This window comes from Polypterus senegalus, chromosome 7, assembly GCF_016835505.1.
Source record: "Polypterus senegalus isolate Bchr_013 chromosome 7, ASM1683550v1, whole genome shotgun sequence".
NCBI lineage: Eukaryota > Metazoa > Chordata > Cladistia > Polypteriformes > Polypteridae > Polypterus > Polypterus senegalus.
This window is the reverse complement of record NC_053160.1, coordinates 184,531,319-184,550,363: the sequence shown is the minus strand read 5'-3', so window position 1 is coordinate 184,550,363 and position 19,045 is coordinate 184,531,319. Positions and strand designations below refer to the sequence as shown.

The 19,045-nt window shown below is 41.9% G+C and overlaps 1 protein-coding gene across 1 annotated transcript in view; it reads left to right on the top strand.

The window, feature by feature from the left end:
- tek (TEK tyrosine kinase, endothelial) overlaps positions 1 to 19,045 on the top strand; it is a 126,167-nt gene that overhangs the window by 62,576 nt on the left and 44,546 nt on the right. The window contains exons 7-9 of the mRNA XM_039759703.1: positions 5,478 to 5,603; positions 15,713 to 15,867; positions 18,542 to 18,686. Coding sequence (XP_039615637.1) covers positions 5,478 to 5,603; positions 15,713 to 15,867; positions 18,542 to 18,686 — 426 coding nt within the window. The remainder of the gene's footprint in view (positions 1 to 5,477; positions 5,604 to 15,712; positions 15,868 to 18,541; positions 18,687 to 19,045) is intronic.

The window sequence follows — 19,045 nt, the reverse complement described above, 5'->3', positions numbered from 1 at the left end:
TCCTGGAGGGCCGCAGGTTTTTGCTCCAACCCAATTGCTTAATAAGAAGCGCTTATTGCTCAAGTAACATTTCTCCTTCACTTTAGTTGTCTTGCTTGTTAAGATTTTGAACCCTTATTGCTTATTTTTAGAACAATTAGAACAATTAGAACAATTAGAACAATCTAGACGAGAACAGGCCATTCAGCCCAACAAAGCTCGCCAGTCCTATCCACTTGCTTCCTCCAAGAAAACATCAAGTCGAGTTTTGAAAGTCCCTAACGTCTTACTGTCTACCACACTACTTGGTAACTTATTCCAAGTGTCTATCGTTCTTTGTGTAAAGAAAAACTTCCTAATGTTTGTGCGAAATTTACCCTTAACAAGTTTCCAACTGTGTCCCCGTGTTCTTGATGAGCTCATTTTAAAATACAAGTCTCGATCCACTGTACTAATTCCCTTCATAATTTTAAACACTTCAATCATGTCACCTCTTAATCTTCTTTTGCTTAAACTGTAAAGGCTCAGCTCTTTTAATCTTTCCTCATAATTCAACCCCTGTAGACCTGGAATCAGCCTAGTCGCTCTTCTCTGGACCTTTTCTAGTGCTGCTATGTCCTTTTTGTAGCCTGGAGACCAAAACTGCACACAGTACTCAAGATGAGGCCTCACCAGTGCATTATAAAGGTTGAGCATAACCTCCTTGGACTTGTACTCCACAGATCGTGCTATATAACCTAACATTCTGTTAGCCTTCTTAATGGCTTCTGAACACTGTTTGGAAGTTGATAGCTTGGAGTCCACTATGACTCCTAAATCCTTCTCATAAGGTGTACTCTCGATTTTTCGACCGCCCATTGTGTATTCAAACCTAATATTTTTACTTCCTATGTGTAATACTTTACATTTACTGACATTAAATTTCATCTGCCACAGATCTGCCCAAGCCTGTATGCTATCCAAGTCCTTCTGTAATGATATAACGGATTCCAAATTATCTGCTAATCCACCTATCTTGGTATCATCTGCAAACTTAACCAGCTTGTTACTTATATTCCTATCTAAATCATTTATATATATTAAAAATAGCAGCGCCCTAGCACTGACCCCTGTGGAACACCACTCTTAACATCAGCCAGTTCTGATGAGGTTCCTCGCACCATCACCCTCTGCTTCCTGTGTCTGAGCCAATTCTGCACCCATCTAAAAACATCACCCTGAATTCCCACTTCTTTTAACTTGATGCCCAACCTCTCATGTGGCACCTTATCAAATGCTTTCTGAAAGTCCAGATAAATAATATCATAAGCTCCACTTTGATCGTATCCTTTTGTTGCCTCCTCATAGAATTCCAACATGTTAGTAAAACACGACCTCCCCCTTCTGAACCCATGCTGACTGTTCAGAATAACTCCTGTCCTTGTCATGTGTTGCTCAATCTTATCCTTAATAATTCCTTCCATTAATTTTCCTGTGATGCTTGTTAAGCTTACTGGCCTATAGTTGCTTGGATCTGCCCTGTCACCCTTTTTATATAATGGGATGATATTTGCCATTTTCCAGTCCTTTGGAATCTCTCCAGTGCACAGTGACTTCCTAAAAATACGTGTCAAGGGTTTATATATGTACTCACTAGCCTCCTTAAGAACACGAGGATAAATATTATCTGGGCCTGGTGATTTGTTTGATTTCATCTTATTTAATCTGAGCAGCACTTCTCCCTCTACAATTTCCAAATCCCTCAGTACCTCCTTAGTAGTTGTGTTTACCTCTGGCAGGTTATCCACTTGCTCACTTGTAAACACCTCAGAAAAATGTAAGTTTAGGGCATCTGCTATTTCATTGTCTGTATCTTTTAATTCCCCTTTACTATTCCTGATGAACTTGACCTCCTCCTTAACTGTTCTTTTACTACTAAAATACTGAAAGAATCTCTTGGGGTCTTCTTTCGCCTTATCTGCTATATTCCTCTCCAACTGTCTTTTAGCCTCTCTGATATCCTTCTTAATGGTTGCCCTCATGTTCTCATACGCGCTACGGTTCTCTTTAGTCTTCAGCAGCTGTATTTTTGGCTTTTAATTGCTCCTAATTAGCAATAACATGCAAATGACAAAAGAGACCAGCATTTCTCCATTTTAGCTTGTTACCATTTATACCTCTGTGTGTATTTATCATACACAAGTTGGTTTAATTAAATACTTGGAAGGAAAGTGAAGAGAAAAAAGTGAAGGACTGAGAATTACTCATCAATTTTAGCCTTCAAATCATTTGGATTATATCCTTAGAAAGGGGAAGAAAATCTAGGATATGAGAATGACCCGACATAACAGAGTTAAAAAACTAACAAGCCGTGAAATTAAATTATTGGCAAGAATTGCTTTCTAATTAAGCAACCTGCAGCCACTGCGGCCCTCCAGGACTGTGATTGAGGACCCCTGCGATAGACAGATCGTTTATGAGCCATAACGAAGGGCTTGACTATGCACAAAGATAAACACAATAGAGCACAAAAGTTAACTCTTTACACGGCGAAACACGTTGATGCTGAATGAGCGAGACAAGACTTCCTGGTTAATGCAGCGCAATCGAATTCGGCGCTCCGTCACTGAGCCAATCAGCACACAGGAACTTAACTGCATGCTCTGATTGGGTAGCTTCTCGACCATCCGCCAATAGCGTCCCTTGCATGAAATCAACTGGGCAAACCAACTGAGGAAGTACGTACCAGAAGTAAAAAAAAACCCATTGTCCACAGAAACCTGCAAAGCAGCGAAAAATCCGCGTTATATATTTAGATATGCTTACATTTAAAATCCACGATAGAGTGAAGTCGTGAAAGTCGATTACTGTATATCTCTCTATTATATCAAAAAATCCTGGGACGAGACAAGACTTTTTTCAAGTCTTGCGAGATTTTAGCCATGAGATTTTTTCAAGTCACTCCCTCCTCTCAACCAGAACCACGCCAACAGTCCTCTAACCTCTAAAGGCGCTTTTCCACTGCATAGTACGGCACAGCACGGTTCAGTACAGCTCGCCTTGGTTCGGCTCGGTTTATGCTTTCGACTGCAGTTTAGTACCGCTTTAGAGTGGGCGGGATTATTCACGTGTCGTTAGAGTTGCGCCGCCTCTACTGCCGTGACACCGTGGAACTTTTACAACAACACGCAGACAACGACAACACTTTAGCTCGACGACGCACAAGGGTAAGCATCTAAAAAAAGCACATCACTAGCTAACATTTATCACTGTTGCAAAGCATAAAATGAACTTAACTGCCAGTGTAACATTAAAATGCTGATTCTGTATATTACAGATCTTCCACATTTTGCAAAAAAGTCGCCGCAACAGACCATCTGTTTGGACATTTAACCGTGCTTCAGGGTGGTGGGATGTGATTGCTCCCGGTTTTACAAACACTCAGTGGCTGGAGAACTTTCGAATGTCTGAAGAAACATTCATCCACTTATGCAACAAACTGCGCCCAGCGATGGAGAGACGGACACAAACTTCCGCGTGTTGTACCTTTAAAGAAAAGAATAGCCAATGACGCAGTAATGACGATTTTCTCCGGCCAATCAGTGACCAGCAGAGTTTACACGCCACGGTTTTGGTAACGGTTCGGCGCGTTTGGAACCTCGGCTGAGGTGGTACTAAAAAAAGGACCAGGTACCAGGTACTATTCCCAGTGGAAAACCTCCCAAAAGTGAGCTGAACTGAACCGTGTCGTGCCGTACTATGCAGTGGAAAAGCGCCATAATTCATGTGAATGCTTTTGTCAGACACAGTTCCTGCGCTCTCAGCTCTTATAAATTGTAACGTTTTCCTCATTTTAAGTTCCCAATTAAAGAAGACGTATTATATCCAAATCTTACTGAAGAATTTCATCACAAAGTGTTATCAACAGAAAAAATGTGTACACGGGCAATCCTAACACTGAGAAATGAGAAATGACGAAGTCAAACAAATTAACACCAAAAATGTCGATCTGTTACACAGCAAATTGGTTAAATGCGTATCGATGGACTCTGCCGAAACAGTTGGTGGTGATGGTGTGGAAGATGGAAACATCAACTTGCAAAATCACAAAGAATATCTACAACCGTTAACACCGTCTGATCATCCACCTCCCGAATTACTGTAGAAAGAAGGATGTATCCAAGAAAGGTAATGTCGTACATCTTCGGGGGATAACATTAGACAACAAAGGAGATCTTGCTACGCCATTCGTATTAAAACGTTAACTGTTTCCCGTTAGAATAGCTTTAGCAAAGACAATTAACAAATCACAGAGCCAAACATTCGAAAAAGTCATTTTATTTAATAGAGAGAAAGAAACGAAATTCACTCACGGGCAGTTATATGTTGCGTTGTCACGATGAAAGTCTAAACACAGAATCAAAATTCAATGCAATATCGACAAAATTTTAATTCAAAAAATTGTTTTACAGTAAAAGTGTAAGTTTAAAAAGTATTTGCGTGTTAATTTCAAAGCCAAACAGAACAAAATCGTATAATGCAATGAATAACTCTAACGCAACAAGCAGCATAATTTACTTTCAAATTATTACGTTTTACTATTTTTTACGATGGTTAATTACTCGCTGTAATGTAAAATAGTTCATTCTATTATGCATACGTAACAATTTCCATGAAAATAACAATCTGTTTGAATTGTACACCCGCTTCCCCATACGCAAGCGGAAGAACCGCAAAGAGGCTAACGCACAGTGCCAACATGGGGGTTGGCGAGCGAAGCGAGCAGGGGGCAGAGTCCCCTAGTTGACAACAAAATGAAGTTGCCCTGATTAAATTAATTAATTATCTTGAATTTTTACAGTATGTGATGGATTACAAGTCAAAGTGAATTTTGAAATCACTGCTTTCTGTTTTGATTTTCATTTTCTATACCGTTCTGAGTTGGGGTTATAAAGAAATCCGAATGTTTTATGAAAAACAAATGAAAATGTGGGCCACTGGAGCTACAGGGAGGTGGGATGTTTAATCTGACTGTGCAGGTAAAATCAAACAGAACTCTGACAGAAGTATGATGGTTTCTGAAAAACTATTTGCTAGATTGGTCAAAAATGAGAAATGTTCATACCTGCAGTGTCAAAAAAAATAAAATGGGCTTTAAAACGCCTTCTTTTGATTCATTGTGATCACCTTTGTTTAAAGCAAGTGACCTTGTCTTGTAGGCTTAAAGATATTGTCACATATCTGTCCCTAAGTATATTTCCACATGCAAATACTTTTCTAGATCTCTGCTGTGCTTGTGTTGGATGTACTGTAGGTCAAATACAAATGTAGATATAAAAAGTTAGAATAAAGTTTGTATTTGAAGAGAAAAATAAATGTGTGTTTTTGAGTCACACACTGTATATATAGCCCAATACTCTTGTTACACTTTGCACATAAGTATGCCTCACCTAAAGCTTGCTTCCAATTGATGATGTGTTTTTAAATATATATTTATATTGTGATTTCTGGTCTTTCAGCTTGCCCAGATAATTATTACGGAGCTGACTGTAAACTCAAATGCCAATGTAAGGAAGAGGAGAAATGTGATCAGTTTAAAGGATGCCTCTGTTCTGGTGAGAATGGAATAAACTGTGGAATACCAGGTAAGTTTCCTCCCACAGTCCAAAGACATGCAGATTAGGTGCATTGGCGATTATAAATTGTCCCTAGTGTGTGCTTGGTGTGTGTGTGGGTGTGCCCTGCTGTGGCCTGGCGCCCTGCCCGGGGTTTGTTTCCTGTCTTGCGCCCTGCGTTGGCTGGGATTGGCAGCAGCAGACCCCCGTGACCCTGTAGTTAGGATATAGCGGGTGGATCATGGATGGATGGATACCAGGTAAATCAAGGTAACTGGGTACAAGCAGATTACTTCTAATGAAAAGAGGGCAACTGCACATTTTAGTCGTATTACATCCCTCCCAAACTGTCTCGTAAAGATTTTTTATTTTGTTTTGGCTACTTCGAATATTACAGTCGATTCAGAAAATTTTCTGACATCTTTACCTTCTGCAAACTTTGTTGTGTCATAGATTTAATTTTAAATAGATTTTCTATTTTTGACCATTTGGATCTACACTCAATAACTCATAATGATCAAAAGAAAACACATTTTCAGAAAGGTTTACAAATGTATTCAAAATCAAAACCTGAAGGCTCTCATTCCTAGAAGCATTCAAACCCTTTGCTGTGGCACTCCAAGTTATGGTCAGTCCCATCTTGTTTGCTTTAATTATCCTTGAGGTGTGTCTAGGGTTTAACTTGTGGCCAGCTGAATTGACTGGACATTGTTCAGAAAGGCAGACCCCTTATATAAGGTTGACTTTTAATAAGTTTGCAAAGCTTTCAGAAAACAACAACATTTATTTCTATATCACATTTTCATACAAATAATGTGCTCAAAGTACATGATGAAGAAAGAGAAAAAAGACAAAGTAAGAATTAAAATCAGAGAACACTAATTAACATAAAAGTAAGGTCCGATGGCCAGGTAACACAGAAAAAAAAAAAACTCCAGACGGCTGGAGAAAAAAATAAAATCTGCAGGGGTACCAAGGCCATGAGACCACCAAGTCCCCTCTAGACATTCTACCTAACATCAGTGACCTCAATCAGTCCTCATGGTATTCAGGGTTCTCATGGAAGGACTTGATGATGACGGTCACGTGGACTTCTGGCCTTTAATCCATCAATGTAGGGACATCACGGTGCTTTGATCAGGTGGTGGGGGCGCAGGTCATTATTGGTTATTGCACTCTGAACCACCACCACCTGATGAAAGTCCTGTGCAGGCACATGTGATGTTTGAAGGAAAGTGGATACCCCAACCTGCCATGAGACCCACTGTGTCAGGTCCTCAAAGATGACATCCTAAAAGAGAAAAGCAACGGAGACTTAAGGACATTTATGTTAGGAGGCTGGCCGGATTGGTCTTTTGTTCCTCGAACTCCTACAGATGTTATTTTTTTCTCTGGCTTAGCTGGAGTATTTTTCTATTTTATTTTTCTTTCCACCTTGGCCAACTGTCTTTATCACTGGACCAGCTTTTAGAGACTACACAAATAATTCTATATTCAAGCACTCTGTCTCTCTTAATTATATTTCTGCCATATGTAAGTATGCATTATTTATTTTGTGGATACTTTTAATACATTGTTGCCCTCATCCAATTTAAATTTGTGTCTTTTAGCCTGTAATTACTTCTTTGACACCTGGTAAAGCACTTTGAGCATATCATTTGTAGGAAGACATGTTATAGAAAGAAATATTATTGTTATTCAGTGTAAATTAATGGGCAAAAATGACACAGTTATCCATTACAACACAATAAAGTATGCAGAAAGTGAAGAAGTCTGAAGACTTTCTGAATCCACTGTATATGTTACATATTATTTGCTTAGCAAGCAGTTTTTAATTCTTTGATTTTGAAGTGTGATGTTTTTCATAAAGGTGGAGTAAATGATGGCAAAAAGAAACCAAAAAACTGTGAGGTTTATGCTATATATTTTTCTGGGAAATAGTTTTTTCCTCATATTTTTGTGCTTCTTTATCTGCAGGTGTTAATTATGTACAGTGATTTATATATATATATATATATATACGTATATACAGTATATATATAGTAAGAAAGGCGCTATATTGCGCCCGACCCGACACACACGTGTAAAAATAGACAAACTTTTATTTTCTTCAGCTGGAGGGCACGTCTTCCCTGTAATCCCCGCAGCCACAACACAGTCCCAAGCACAAAAGACCACACTAACACTCCTTTTCTCTCTTCCACCACCACTCCTCCACAAGCTTTGTCTTCCTCCTCCCGACTCTGGCCATTGAGTGGTGGTTGCTGGCTCCTTTAATGGTCCATCCGAAAGTGCTGCAGGTGCTTGATCACCTGTTTCCGGTTGCACTCCTGGATGGGGCTGATGATTCATCCAGCTGGGTTTAGGGATCCATGCCGGGCCCCCAACAGGGCTGTGGAGAACTCCATCTCCCATGAAGCCCTGCAAGAGACTGAGGCACCGACCCATCCCAGGGAGGGCAGCCATCCAGCGTCCAGGGGGAGGTACTGCACTGTCCAGGGCTGCTCCCCCTGAATACCCATGGGACCTGGCCGTCCACCACATTATATATTGTGACAGATAGGGGGCACCCTTGAACCCTCAGATCAGATGTCAGACACCAGGTAAAACAATATTATGAACAATAATGTGCACTAAGCACCCTCCACTCCACAATACTCATAAAATAATAAATCAATACAATAATCAATACTCAATCCTCCACACCCAGACACGTTGTTCCCTTCCTCCCAAATCAGCTCGCCCGTCTGGGATCTCTCACAGTCCTTTATATTCCTGGACCTGGAAGTGCATCTGATCCCTTAGTCCATGTGATTATCCAGCAATTCCGGGTCAGGTGAAAACTCTTCTTCTTCATCCCGGAAGTACATTATTTCTTCTGCTCCCATGACTGGGATGTACTTCCAGGTTATAGGGAAAGTAGCAATTCCTGCTTCTCCGTACAGTGTCCCCTGGAGGTCCCTATGGTATCCATCAGGGCTGTGATGTAAAACTCCACTGTCCATGATGTCCTGCTGGACCTCGGGGCACCTCTATGTTGCAAGAAGTGCTCCACCTGGTGGCCTGGAGGTATTGGCCGGGATGAACAGCCGGCCGTATCCCACAATATACATATATACATATATACATATCTATACTAATAAAAGGCAAAGCCCTCACTGACTCACTCACTCGTCTCATCACTAATTCTCCAACTTCCCGTGTCGGTAGAAGGCTGAAATTTGTCAGGCTCATTCCTTACAGCTTACTTACAAAAGTTAAGCAGGTTTCATTTCGAAATTCTACGCGTAACGGTCATAACGGTCTACAACGTCCGCCATGTTGAACTTTCTTATTTATGGCCCCATCTTCATGAAATTTGGTAGGTGGCTTCCCTGTGCTAACTGAAACCGATGTACGTACTTATTTCGGTGGTATGATGCCACTGTCGGCCACCATATTGAACTTTCCAACGGTCTTTGTTACTTATGGGCCCTGTGGTGTTATGGGTCCACAGCTCGTTGAGAAAAGGCCATTCATTTTAAATAAATAATCACCGCACCCGAGGCGGCTTCGTGAGGGGCGATGTTGTAGCGAGCCGCGGGGCAGTCGTCGATGTGGGCGTTTCTCACCGTGTGCACAGGTGAGGAACTGCCCACATTCGCGATTGCTCCCATGGCTAATGCTACAGCTGTGATGGCCCCTCACGGTTTTAAAAAGAAGCGTGAGTCGGTTGTGTGGGAGGTGTAAGAAACGATCGGAGAGAAAAAGGAAAGGAAAGGAAAGAGGACGGAGGTTACAGGGAGCGAGGAAGCATGCGGTGCAGGAGAGACAGACACGTGGAGCGTGCGTGTGGTGAGCGCGCGATGGAGCGCTCATGGGCAGCTGCAAGGAAGCTGGGTGTTAGGCCGACACCCAGGCGCTTGAGTTGAGGTTGCTCCCGCTGAGCGACCATGTAGCGGGAGTGATCAGGTGAGCGACGGGCCGCAGAGAAGCCGCGGAAAGGCAGTGGAAGTCGGGAGGCTTGGTGGTGGAGTCCCCAATGTGTGCGTCCTGGTCATTGGTGGACATCAAATCTGGGGACTGGGATGAGTGCCATACCGGAGCCAGGGATCGGGAGGTCTCCAGTCTCGGGAAAGTGTAGAGGAGGGCAGCTGCAGAGAGCGTCTTGCCTGCTGCTTGGCCCAAACGGGATAAGCAGGTGAGACGCTAATAAATGATGCACCGGATTTGTTATTGTTTTAAGACTGCTTCCTAATGAAGATTTTAACCTCGTTTTAAAAGGATTGTTTTTTTGTTATTGTTGTTTTAACCTCCACGTTCTTTTTATGGATTATTTATTTAATAAACTTTGAGGAACTGCACTATTTATTGGAACACTGTTTTTGTTTTGATGGACAGTTTTAAATAAAAGCACTATTGCACTTTTTGCACCACCCCTTGCTCAATTGTTTATTTGCCTTCACTGACTAGCTCACTCGGCAACATTATCGACGGTGTTGGGTTCAAGGGTTCCCAAACATCAAAGGGAGCGTGGAGCCAGAACCCACATCGTCACAGGCCCATCTTCAAGAAATTTGGTATGTGGGTTCCCAACGCTAACTGAATCCTACTTACGTACATATATACGTCCATAGCCTGCAGCTCGGTCACCGTGTGAGGCGGCGTTGGGTCCCCCATCCCCACGTTGTATATAAGGCCGTCCGTCGCTCCGGTCTCTACATTCCCTTCCTTGCTTCGCCACGGGATTCACTTCTCCCTGCTGATAACTACAGCCTTTTTATTTAATCCACGGCTTCTCCGCTGTTTTATTGTTCATTTATTATGATTATAGTTATTGTGTAGGTATTTTAGACTTACTTTACATTGTTCAGGTACCCATTTCCTTTATCATTCTAACCGTAGCCCCATTAACATGTCTATCAAGGTGATCACCATCGATCAAAGAACTGTCACTTACCGAGTGGTTTCCATGCCCGGCGATGGCACCTGCCTTTTCCATTCTCTGTGTTACATATTGCACGGCCATATCAGGCTCACTCTTGATATCCGGAGGAACATTGTGTCTTATGTATTGAATGACTGGGACAGGTTCAAGGTGTGGACTGATGACGGTACAGGAGATAATTAGACTACACAGGAGCACTAGAAGAGTGAAATGCTTAAGCCCTTCACCTATGGATCTGCATGTGAGTTGATGGCTGCCGATGAATTGTTCGGTTGTCATTTTCAAGTGTACCGAAATGGCCAAATATTTTACACTTTTAGACAACCGCCAATGCCTCTTAAACATCTTAGATTCACAGGTGACGATTTCAGTAGTGGACACTTTGATGTTTATGAATGTTTAAACTCTCAAAAGCTGGATGTGAAGTTATCGATGAATCCGGTTGTATTCTTACAACGCTTGACAGATGCCGAATGTCACTTCAACACAATAAGTCCTGCAAATACTGTCGTCATTGAAACTAACCATGAAACTCAAACCGATTATGACAGCAGCAATCCAAGCTGTGAGATTTGAGACAAGATTACTGTTCACATGGCCAACTGTAATGCTACATGCTCAAGAGTAAGCTCAGCGCACAGCTTGGTCAGATTACAACCGGAGGGCCGAACTCACAATGTGGTATACAAAGAGATCCTTAACAAATAATTATTGGGATATTTTCCCTCAGTTTAAAAAGGTTTACTTTTCTTCTTGATAAAAATTTTAAGGTAGTACAGCGCCAGGCGGGGTATTTTGCAAGTGTATATATATACATACATACATATATACAGTTAGGTCCATAAATATTTGGACAGAGACAACTTTTTTCTCATTTTGGTTCTGTCCATCAACACAATGAATTTTAAATGACACAACTCCGATGCAGTTGAAGTGCAGACTTTCAGCTTTAATTCAGTGTGTTGAACAAAACGATTGCATAAAAATGTGAGGCAACTAAAGCGTTTGTTTAACACAATCCCTTCACTTCAGAGGCTCAAAAGTAATTGGACAAATTAAATAACTGGAAATAAAATGTTCATTTCTAATACTTGGTTGAAAACCCTTTTCTGGCAATGCCAGCCTGAAGTCTTGAACTCCTGGATGCTGGGTTTCCTCCTTTTTAATGCTCTGCCAGGCCTTTACTGCAGTGGCTTTCAGTTGCTGTTTGTTTGTGGGCCTTTCTGTCCGAAGTTTAGTCTTCAGCAAGTGAAATGCTCGCTCAGTTGGGTTAAGATCAGGTGACTGACTTGGCCATTCAAGAATTTTCCACTTCTTTGCTTTAATAAACTCCTGGGTTGCTTTGGCTGTATGTTTTGGGTCATTGTCCATCTGTATCATGAAACGCCCGCCGCCCAATCAATTAGACTGCATTTAGCTGGATTTGAGCAGACAGTATGTCTCTGAACACCTCAGAATTCATTCAGCTGCTTCTGTCCTGTGTCACATCATCAATAAACACTCGTGTCCCAGTGCCACTGGCAGCCATCACACTGCCTGACTCCACCGTGTTTTACAGATGATGTGGTATGCTTTGGATAATGAGCTGTTCCATGCCTTCTCCATACTTTTTCTTGCCATCATTCTGGTAGAGGTTGATTTTGGTTTCATCTGTCCAAAGAATGTTTTTCCAGAACTGTGCTGGCTTTTTTAGATGTTCTTTAGCAAAGTCCAATCTAGCCTTTCTATTCTTGAGGCTTATGAGTGGCTTGCACCTTGCAGTGCACCCTCTGTATTTACTGCCATGCAGTCTTCTCTTTATGGTAGACTTGGATATCGATACACCAACCCCCTGGAGAGTGTTGTTCACTTGGTGGGCTGTTGTGAAGGGGTTTCTCTTCACCATGGAAATGATTCTGCGATCATCCATCACTGTTGTCTTCCAGGTCTTTTTGCATTGCTTTCCTTCTCATGATGTACCAAACTGTAGATTTTGCCACTCGTAATATTGTAGTAATTTCTCAGATGGGTTTTTTCTGTTTTCGCAGCTTAAGGATGGCTTCTTTCACCTGCATGGAGAGCTCCTTTGACCGCATGTTGTCTGTTCACAGCAAAAGCACATGCAAGCACCACACCTCAAATCAACTCCAGGCCTTTTATCGGCTTAATCGATAAGACATAACGACAGACTTGAACACACCTGCCCATGAAATAGCCTTTGAGTCAATTGTCCAATTACTTTTGAGCCCTGAAATGAAGGGATTGTGTTAAACAAATGTTTTAGTGGCCTCACATTTTTATTCAATCGTTTTGTTCAACCCACTGAATTAAAGCTGAAAGTCTACACTTCAATGGCATCTGAGTTGTGTCATTTAAAATTCATTGTGTTGATGTACAGAACCAAAATGAGAAAAAAGTTGTCTCTGTCCAAATATTTATGGACCTAACTGTATATATATATATATATATATATATATATATATATATATATATATATATATATATATATATATATATATATATATATATATATATATATATACAGTGCATCCAGAAGAAAGTATTCACAGCGCATCACTTTTTCCACATTTGTTTATGTTACAGCCTTATTCCAAAATGGATTAAATTAATTTTTTTTCTCAGAATTCTACACACAACACAGGTATTTTCAAATTTATTAAAAATAAAAAAAAACTGAGAAATCTCATGTACATAAGTATTCACAGCCTTTGCTCAATACTTTGTTGATGCACCTTTGGCAGCAATCCCAGCCTCAAGTCTTTTTGAATATGATGGCACACGTATCCTTGGTCAGTTTCGCCCATTCCTCTTTGCAGCTCCATCAGGTTGGATGGGAAGCGTCGGTGCACAGCCATTTTAAGATCTCTCCAGAGATGTTCAATCAGATTCAAGTCTGGGCTCTGGCTGGGCCACTCAAGGACATTCACAGAGTTGTCCTGAAGCCACTCCTTTGATATCTTGGTTTTGTGCTTAGGGTCGTTGTCCTGCTGAAAGATGAACCGTCGCCCCAGTCTGAGGTCAAGAGCGCTCTGAAGCAGGTTTTCATCCAGGATGTCTCTGTACATTGCTGCAGTCATCTTTCCCTTTATCCTGACTAGTCTCCCAGTTCCTGTCGCTGAAAAACATCCCCACAGCATGATGCTGCCACCACCATGCTTCACTGTAGGGATGGTATTGGCCTGCTGATGAGCGGTTCCTGGTTTCCTCCAAACGTGACGCCTGGCATTCACACCAAAGAGTTCAATCTTTGTCTCATCAGAACAGAGAATTTTGTTTCTCATGGTCTGAGAGTCCATCAGGTGCCTTTTGGCAAACTCCAGGCGGGCTGCCATGTGCCTTTCACTAAGCAGTGGCTTCCGTCTGGCCACTCTACCGTACTGGCTTGATTGGTGGATTGCTTCAGAGATGGTTGTCCTTCTGGAAGGTTCTCCTCTCTCCACAGAGAACCTCTGGAGCTCTGACAGAGTGACCATCGGGTTCTTGGTCACCTCCCTGAATAAGGCCCTTCTCCCCCGATCGCTCAGTTTAGATGGCCGGTCAGCTCTAGGAAGAGTCCTGGTGGTTTCGAACTTCTTCCACTTACGGATGATGGAGGCCACTGTGCTCATTGGGACCTTCAAAGCAGCAGAAATTTTTCTGTAACCTTCCCCAGATTTGTGCCTCGAGACAATCCTGTCTCGGAGGTTTACAGACAATTCCTTTGACTTCAGGCTTGGTTTGTGCTCTGACATGAACTGTCAACTGTGGGACCTTCTATAGACAGGTGTGTGCCTTTCCAAATCACGTCCAGTCAACTGAATTTACCACAGGTGGACTCCAATGAAGCTGCAGAAACATCTCAAGGATGATCAGGGGAAACAGGATGGACCTGAACTCAATTTGGAGCTTCATGGCAAAGGCTGTGAATACTTATGTACTCTACATGTGCTTTCTCAATTTTTTTATTTTTAATAAATTTGCAAAAATCTCAAGGAAACTTTTTTGACGTTTTGATTATGGGGTGTTGTGTGTAGAATTCTGAGGGAAAAAATGAATTTAATCCATTTTGGAATAAGGCTGTAACTTAACAAAATGTGGAAACCAGTGATGCGCTGTGAATACTTTCTGGATGCACTGTATATATACAGTATATATATATATATATATATATATATATACAGTATATATATATATATATATATATACATACAAACACAAGTGTGCAATTTAAAATAGTTGTAAATGCTTGTGGAAATAACAATAATATCAGTTTGCACATATATTTTTGCATATGATCACTTCATAAAAAAGTCAATTTTCGTTTATAAAGTTTCAACATTTTCTTCAAACAAAGTACATATGTCATTTATTTAAAAGAGTTTCTTTATATACTCATCATATAAATTCTACTTTATTGCTTACCTTCTCTCCATTGACTCCATTGAGTTTGTGAGAAGTTAAAAAGTCAAAGACTAATCGGGGGTCTCTAGAGACTGAGTGAAGAGTCTGAGTGTCTGGGCTTGCGAGTGTCCTGATAAAAACCAAGAGCCAGGTCTTTAATGACCTCTTAGGCACGGCCATCAGCAGGGTGTCTGTCTGCGGAGAGAGTGTCAACCTCAACGAGAGGTTTACTTACCTCAGCAGTGACATTCATGACTCTGGTGACTCTTCCTATGAAGTCAGTAGATGGATTAGGAGAGCAATGAAGGGTCATGAGGTCACTGGAAACGGGTGTGTGGCTCTCCTGATATCTCAGCAAAAGGACGAAGGTCCAAGTCTTTAGGGTCCTGGTGCTTCCTGTCTTGCTATATGGTTGTGAGACATGGACGCTATCCAGTGACCTGAGACAAAGACTGGACTCCTTCATGTGTGTCGCGCCGGAAAATCCTCGGGTACCGTTGGTTTGACTTTGTGTTGCTCACAGACTCCCGAATGAGGCACATGACCTGCATTGTGAGGGAGCGTCAGTTATGGCACTACGGCCATGTGGCACGTTTTCCCCCGAGGGTGATCCGGCTCATAAGATCTTCATTGTTGGGGACCCAAGTGGCTGGACCAGGCCAAGGGGTCACCCACGTAACACCTGGCTGCGGCAGACTGAGGGTCATTTCCGGAGGGTGGGACTGGACCGCGTGTCTACCTGGAGGGTTGCCAACCGGGATCCTGAGTTGTTTCATCGTGTAGTGGGTGCATGCTCCCCAACTTGACTTGACTTGCTTACCTTCTGTTGCAGACTTTCCAAATGCAGTCCCAAAAATTACTAGTTCACCGTTGCCAGTGGAGCTGAATATTGGAACATCAGTCATTCTCAACTGTTCTGCCACCAGCTACCCTCCACCTCTGCATGGCGAAATTGTGCTGTTAAAGCCAAACAAGAAAATGATTGAAGTAGGTCCTTGTTAAATCTGTTTATCTTGTACATTTAGCCAGCAAAGTAAAATAAAATATGTAGATTGAGGAACGCCTTTTCTGGCTCCTGCCTTTTACACGGCACCACCATGATCTTGGATATCTAGCTGGGCATGTTTTTCAAACTTTTGTGAACCTGATGTTATATGCCAAGAGACGGTTCACTGATTGGGTATCTAATGGCTACTGGGTATTTTATGAAGAAACCCTGAGTTCAGAACAGTCTCTTATTTTGTTTGCTTTTACAAAGCTTGGATCATACAGGGAGATTCATTCGAATCTGTAATAAATCTCATTAGGATGAAGCAATCTGAACGAAACAACATACAATGTGCTCCTCAGTATATGGAGCTTCGAACAAGCCGGGATGCCCCTACGTCAGAGTGATGAGGTAGGCGCCGGACAGCCGTTATGATGTTACTCCTCCGTTTGCAACTTCTGGGTTCATACCGCCCATACCCCTTCACTCCGTCACTCGACTTCTCATCAGGATGGTGGTGTACAGTATTGAGCAGCGCGTCTTCATGGTGCAAACCTATTGAGTCACCAATTCGTTTAAGCAATGCCAGAATATAGCAGATGATCATGAGTTACTTCCGGCAAGATGGAGCAAAGTGTCACACATTGGCAAGGAGCATGGCCAAAACTGAGTCCTTCTTCTGCAACAGGGTCATTTCAAAAGAGCTTTGACCACCACTGTCGCCGGATCTGACACCACCAGACATCTTCCTTTGGTGTCTGATCAAAGGAAAAGTCTATCGGAACAATCCTCGCATTGTGGAAGAGTTAAAGGAAAACATCCAACGTGAAATTGCTTCTATTCCCTCTGAGACTCTCGCTGATACGTTCAGAAACATAGAGCGCCGTGCAGAAAATGGAAACCACTTCCAGCATCGCATGGCATGCAATCGATTACACGGACATCAAGGTATACAGTGGATTTCTTTGGTTCAGATTGCTTCATCCTAATGAGAGTTACAACAGAATATTCAGGGCCTCTTTTGAGTGAATCTCCCTGTATTATTTTGTTGAAGCAAGACATGCATTTGTTAATAAAAGAAGTGTATTTATTTCCTTTGATTGACTATTTTGTTCATAAGGGTTAACGTAGGTGCTCATTTTTTGTACCCTTTTCTGTGTGGTTCTCTATAGATTGTTAAATCACTTTTACTTATATTGTAGATTCAGAGTATTCCAACTCTTTAACTTTTTTCACATTATGCTGCGTCCTTGTTCTAAAATCTTTTAAGTTTATTTTTCCCCACATCAAGCAGCACTCATTATCCCAGAATCATAATGCAAAAACAGTCAGTCATTACCCAATCCGCTATATTCTAGATAGATAGATAGATAGATAGAAATGCACTATACAGACAGAGGCTATTTTAGCGTAGTTGGCAGGATTAGATAGATAGATAGATAGATAGATAGATAGATAGATAGATAGATAGATAGAAATGCACTATACAGATAGAGGCTATTTTAGCGTAGTTGGCAGGATTAGATAGATAGATAGATAGATAGATAGATAGATAGATAGATAGATAGATAGATAGATAGATAGATAGATAGATAGATAGATACTTTATTAATCCCAAGGGGAAATTCACAAAATCCAGCAGCAGTATACTGATACAAAAAAAAACCAATATTAAATTAAAGAGTAATAAAAATGCATGTAAAAACAGACAATAACTTGAATAATGTTAGCGTTTACCCCCCCGGGTGAAATTGAAGAGTCGCATAGTGTGAAGGAGGAATGATCTCCTCAGTCTGTCAGTGGACAGACCCTAACACAGGGTCATGGGGGTCTGCTTGAGCTAATCCCAGCTAACACAGGGCACAAGGCAGGAACAAACCCCAGGCAGGGTGCCAACCCACCACAGGGCACACACCCACTAGGGACAATTTAGGATCACCAATGCACCTAACCTGCATGTCTTTGGACTGTGGGAGGAAACTCACGCAGACACGGGGAGAACATGCAAACTCCACGCAGGGAGGACCCAGGAAGCGAATCCACAGGACTCCTTACTGCAAGGCAGCAGCACTACCACTACGCCACCGTGCCACCCTAAATACAAAAACAGGATTGTTGGAATTTATTATTAAAAACAAAAAACTGAACTATTGATAAAAATAACAGAGAATAATTACATTCATCCTTCCATCCATTATCCAACCCGCTATAGCCTAACTGCAGGGTCACGGGGTTCTGCTGGAGCCATTCCCATCCAACACAGGAAACAAACCCCAGGCAGGGCGCCAGCCCACCACAGCATGTGCACACTCACACACCAAGCATACACTAGGGACAAGTTAGGATCACCAATGCACCTAACCTGCATGTCTTTGGACTGTGGGGGGAAACCCATGCAGACACGGGGAGAACATGCAAACTCCACACTTGAGAACCCGGGAAGCGAACCCACAGGACTCATAACTGCGAGGCGGCAGCGCTACCCAATGCGCCACCATGCCGTCCAGAGAATGATTACAGTAAATTCTAAATTATATAACAGAGGGGACACAATAAGGAGTGTATAATGACACAGATTTTATTGTTACAGCAGATCTGATTTTTTGAATTTTAATCTGAGTGATAGGCGACTGCCAAACTTTCTGACTATTTTCTTTTTTTCTTTGCTGTCAGCCAGAAGATACTAGAACGACGTGGTCTGAATCGACGGCTATTTTTATTGTCAAGAAGCCTGAGCCCCAAGATTCTGGAACCTGGACATGCATTGTGGAAACTGCTTTTGGGAAAGATGAAAGTTCTTTTCACATAAACATCCGAGGTAAGAAAAAATTAAATAAATGTAAAATTAGGAAAGGAACAATGCGTAAATGCACATGTGCCCCTAAGTTCAGTTAAGGGTTTTTTGTGTTAGTCAGTCAGTCATTCACCAACCCGCTATATACTAACACAGGGTCACGGGGTCTGCTGGAGCCAATCCCAGCCAGCACAGGGCGCAAGGCAGGAAACAAACCCCAGGCAGGGTGACAGCCCACCGCAGGAATATGTAATATATATTCAGTCTTTTGATAGGATCAGATTTTTACTAAAATGTTAATAAAGTGTGTTTCTGATTTAGCTAATATACAGAAAGGAAAGCTTGTTTTTTCCTAGGTATCTGTGTGACAATGACGCCTGTGG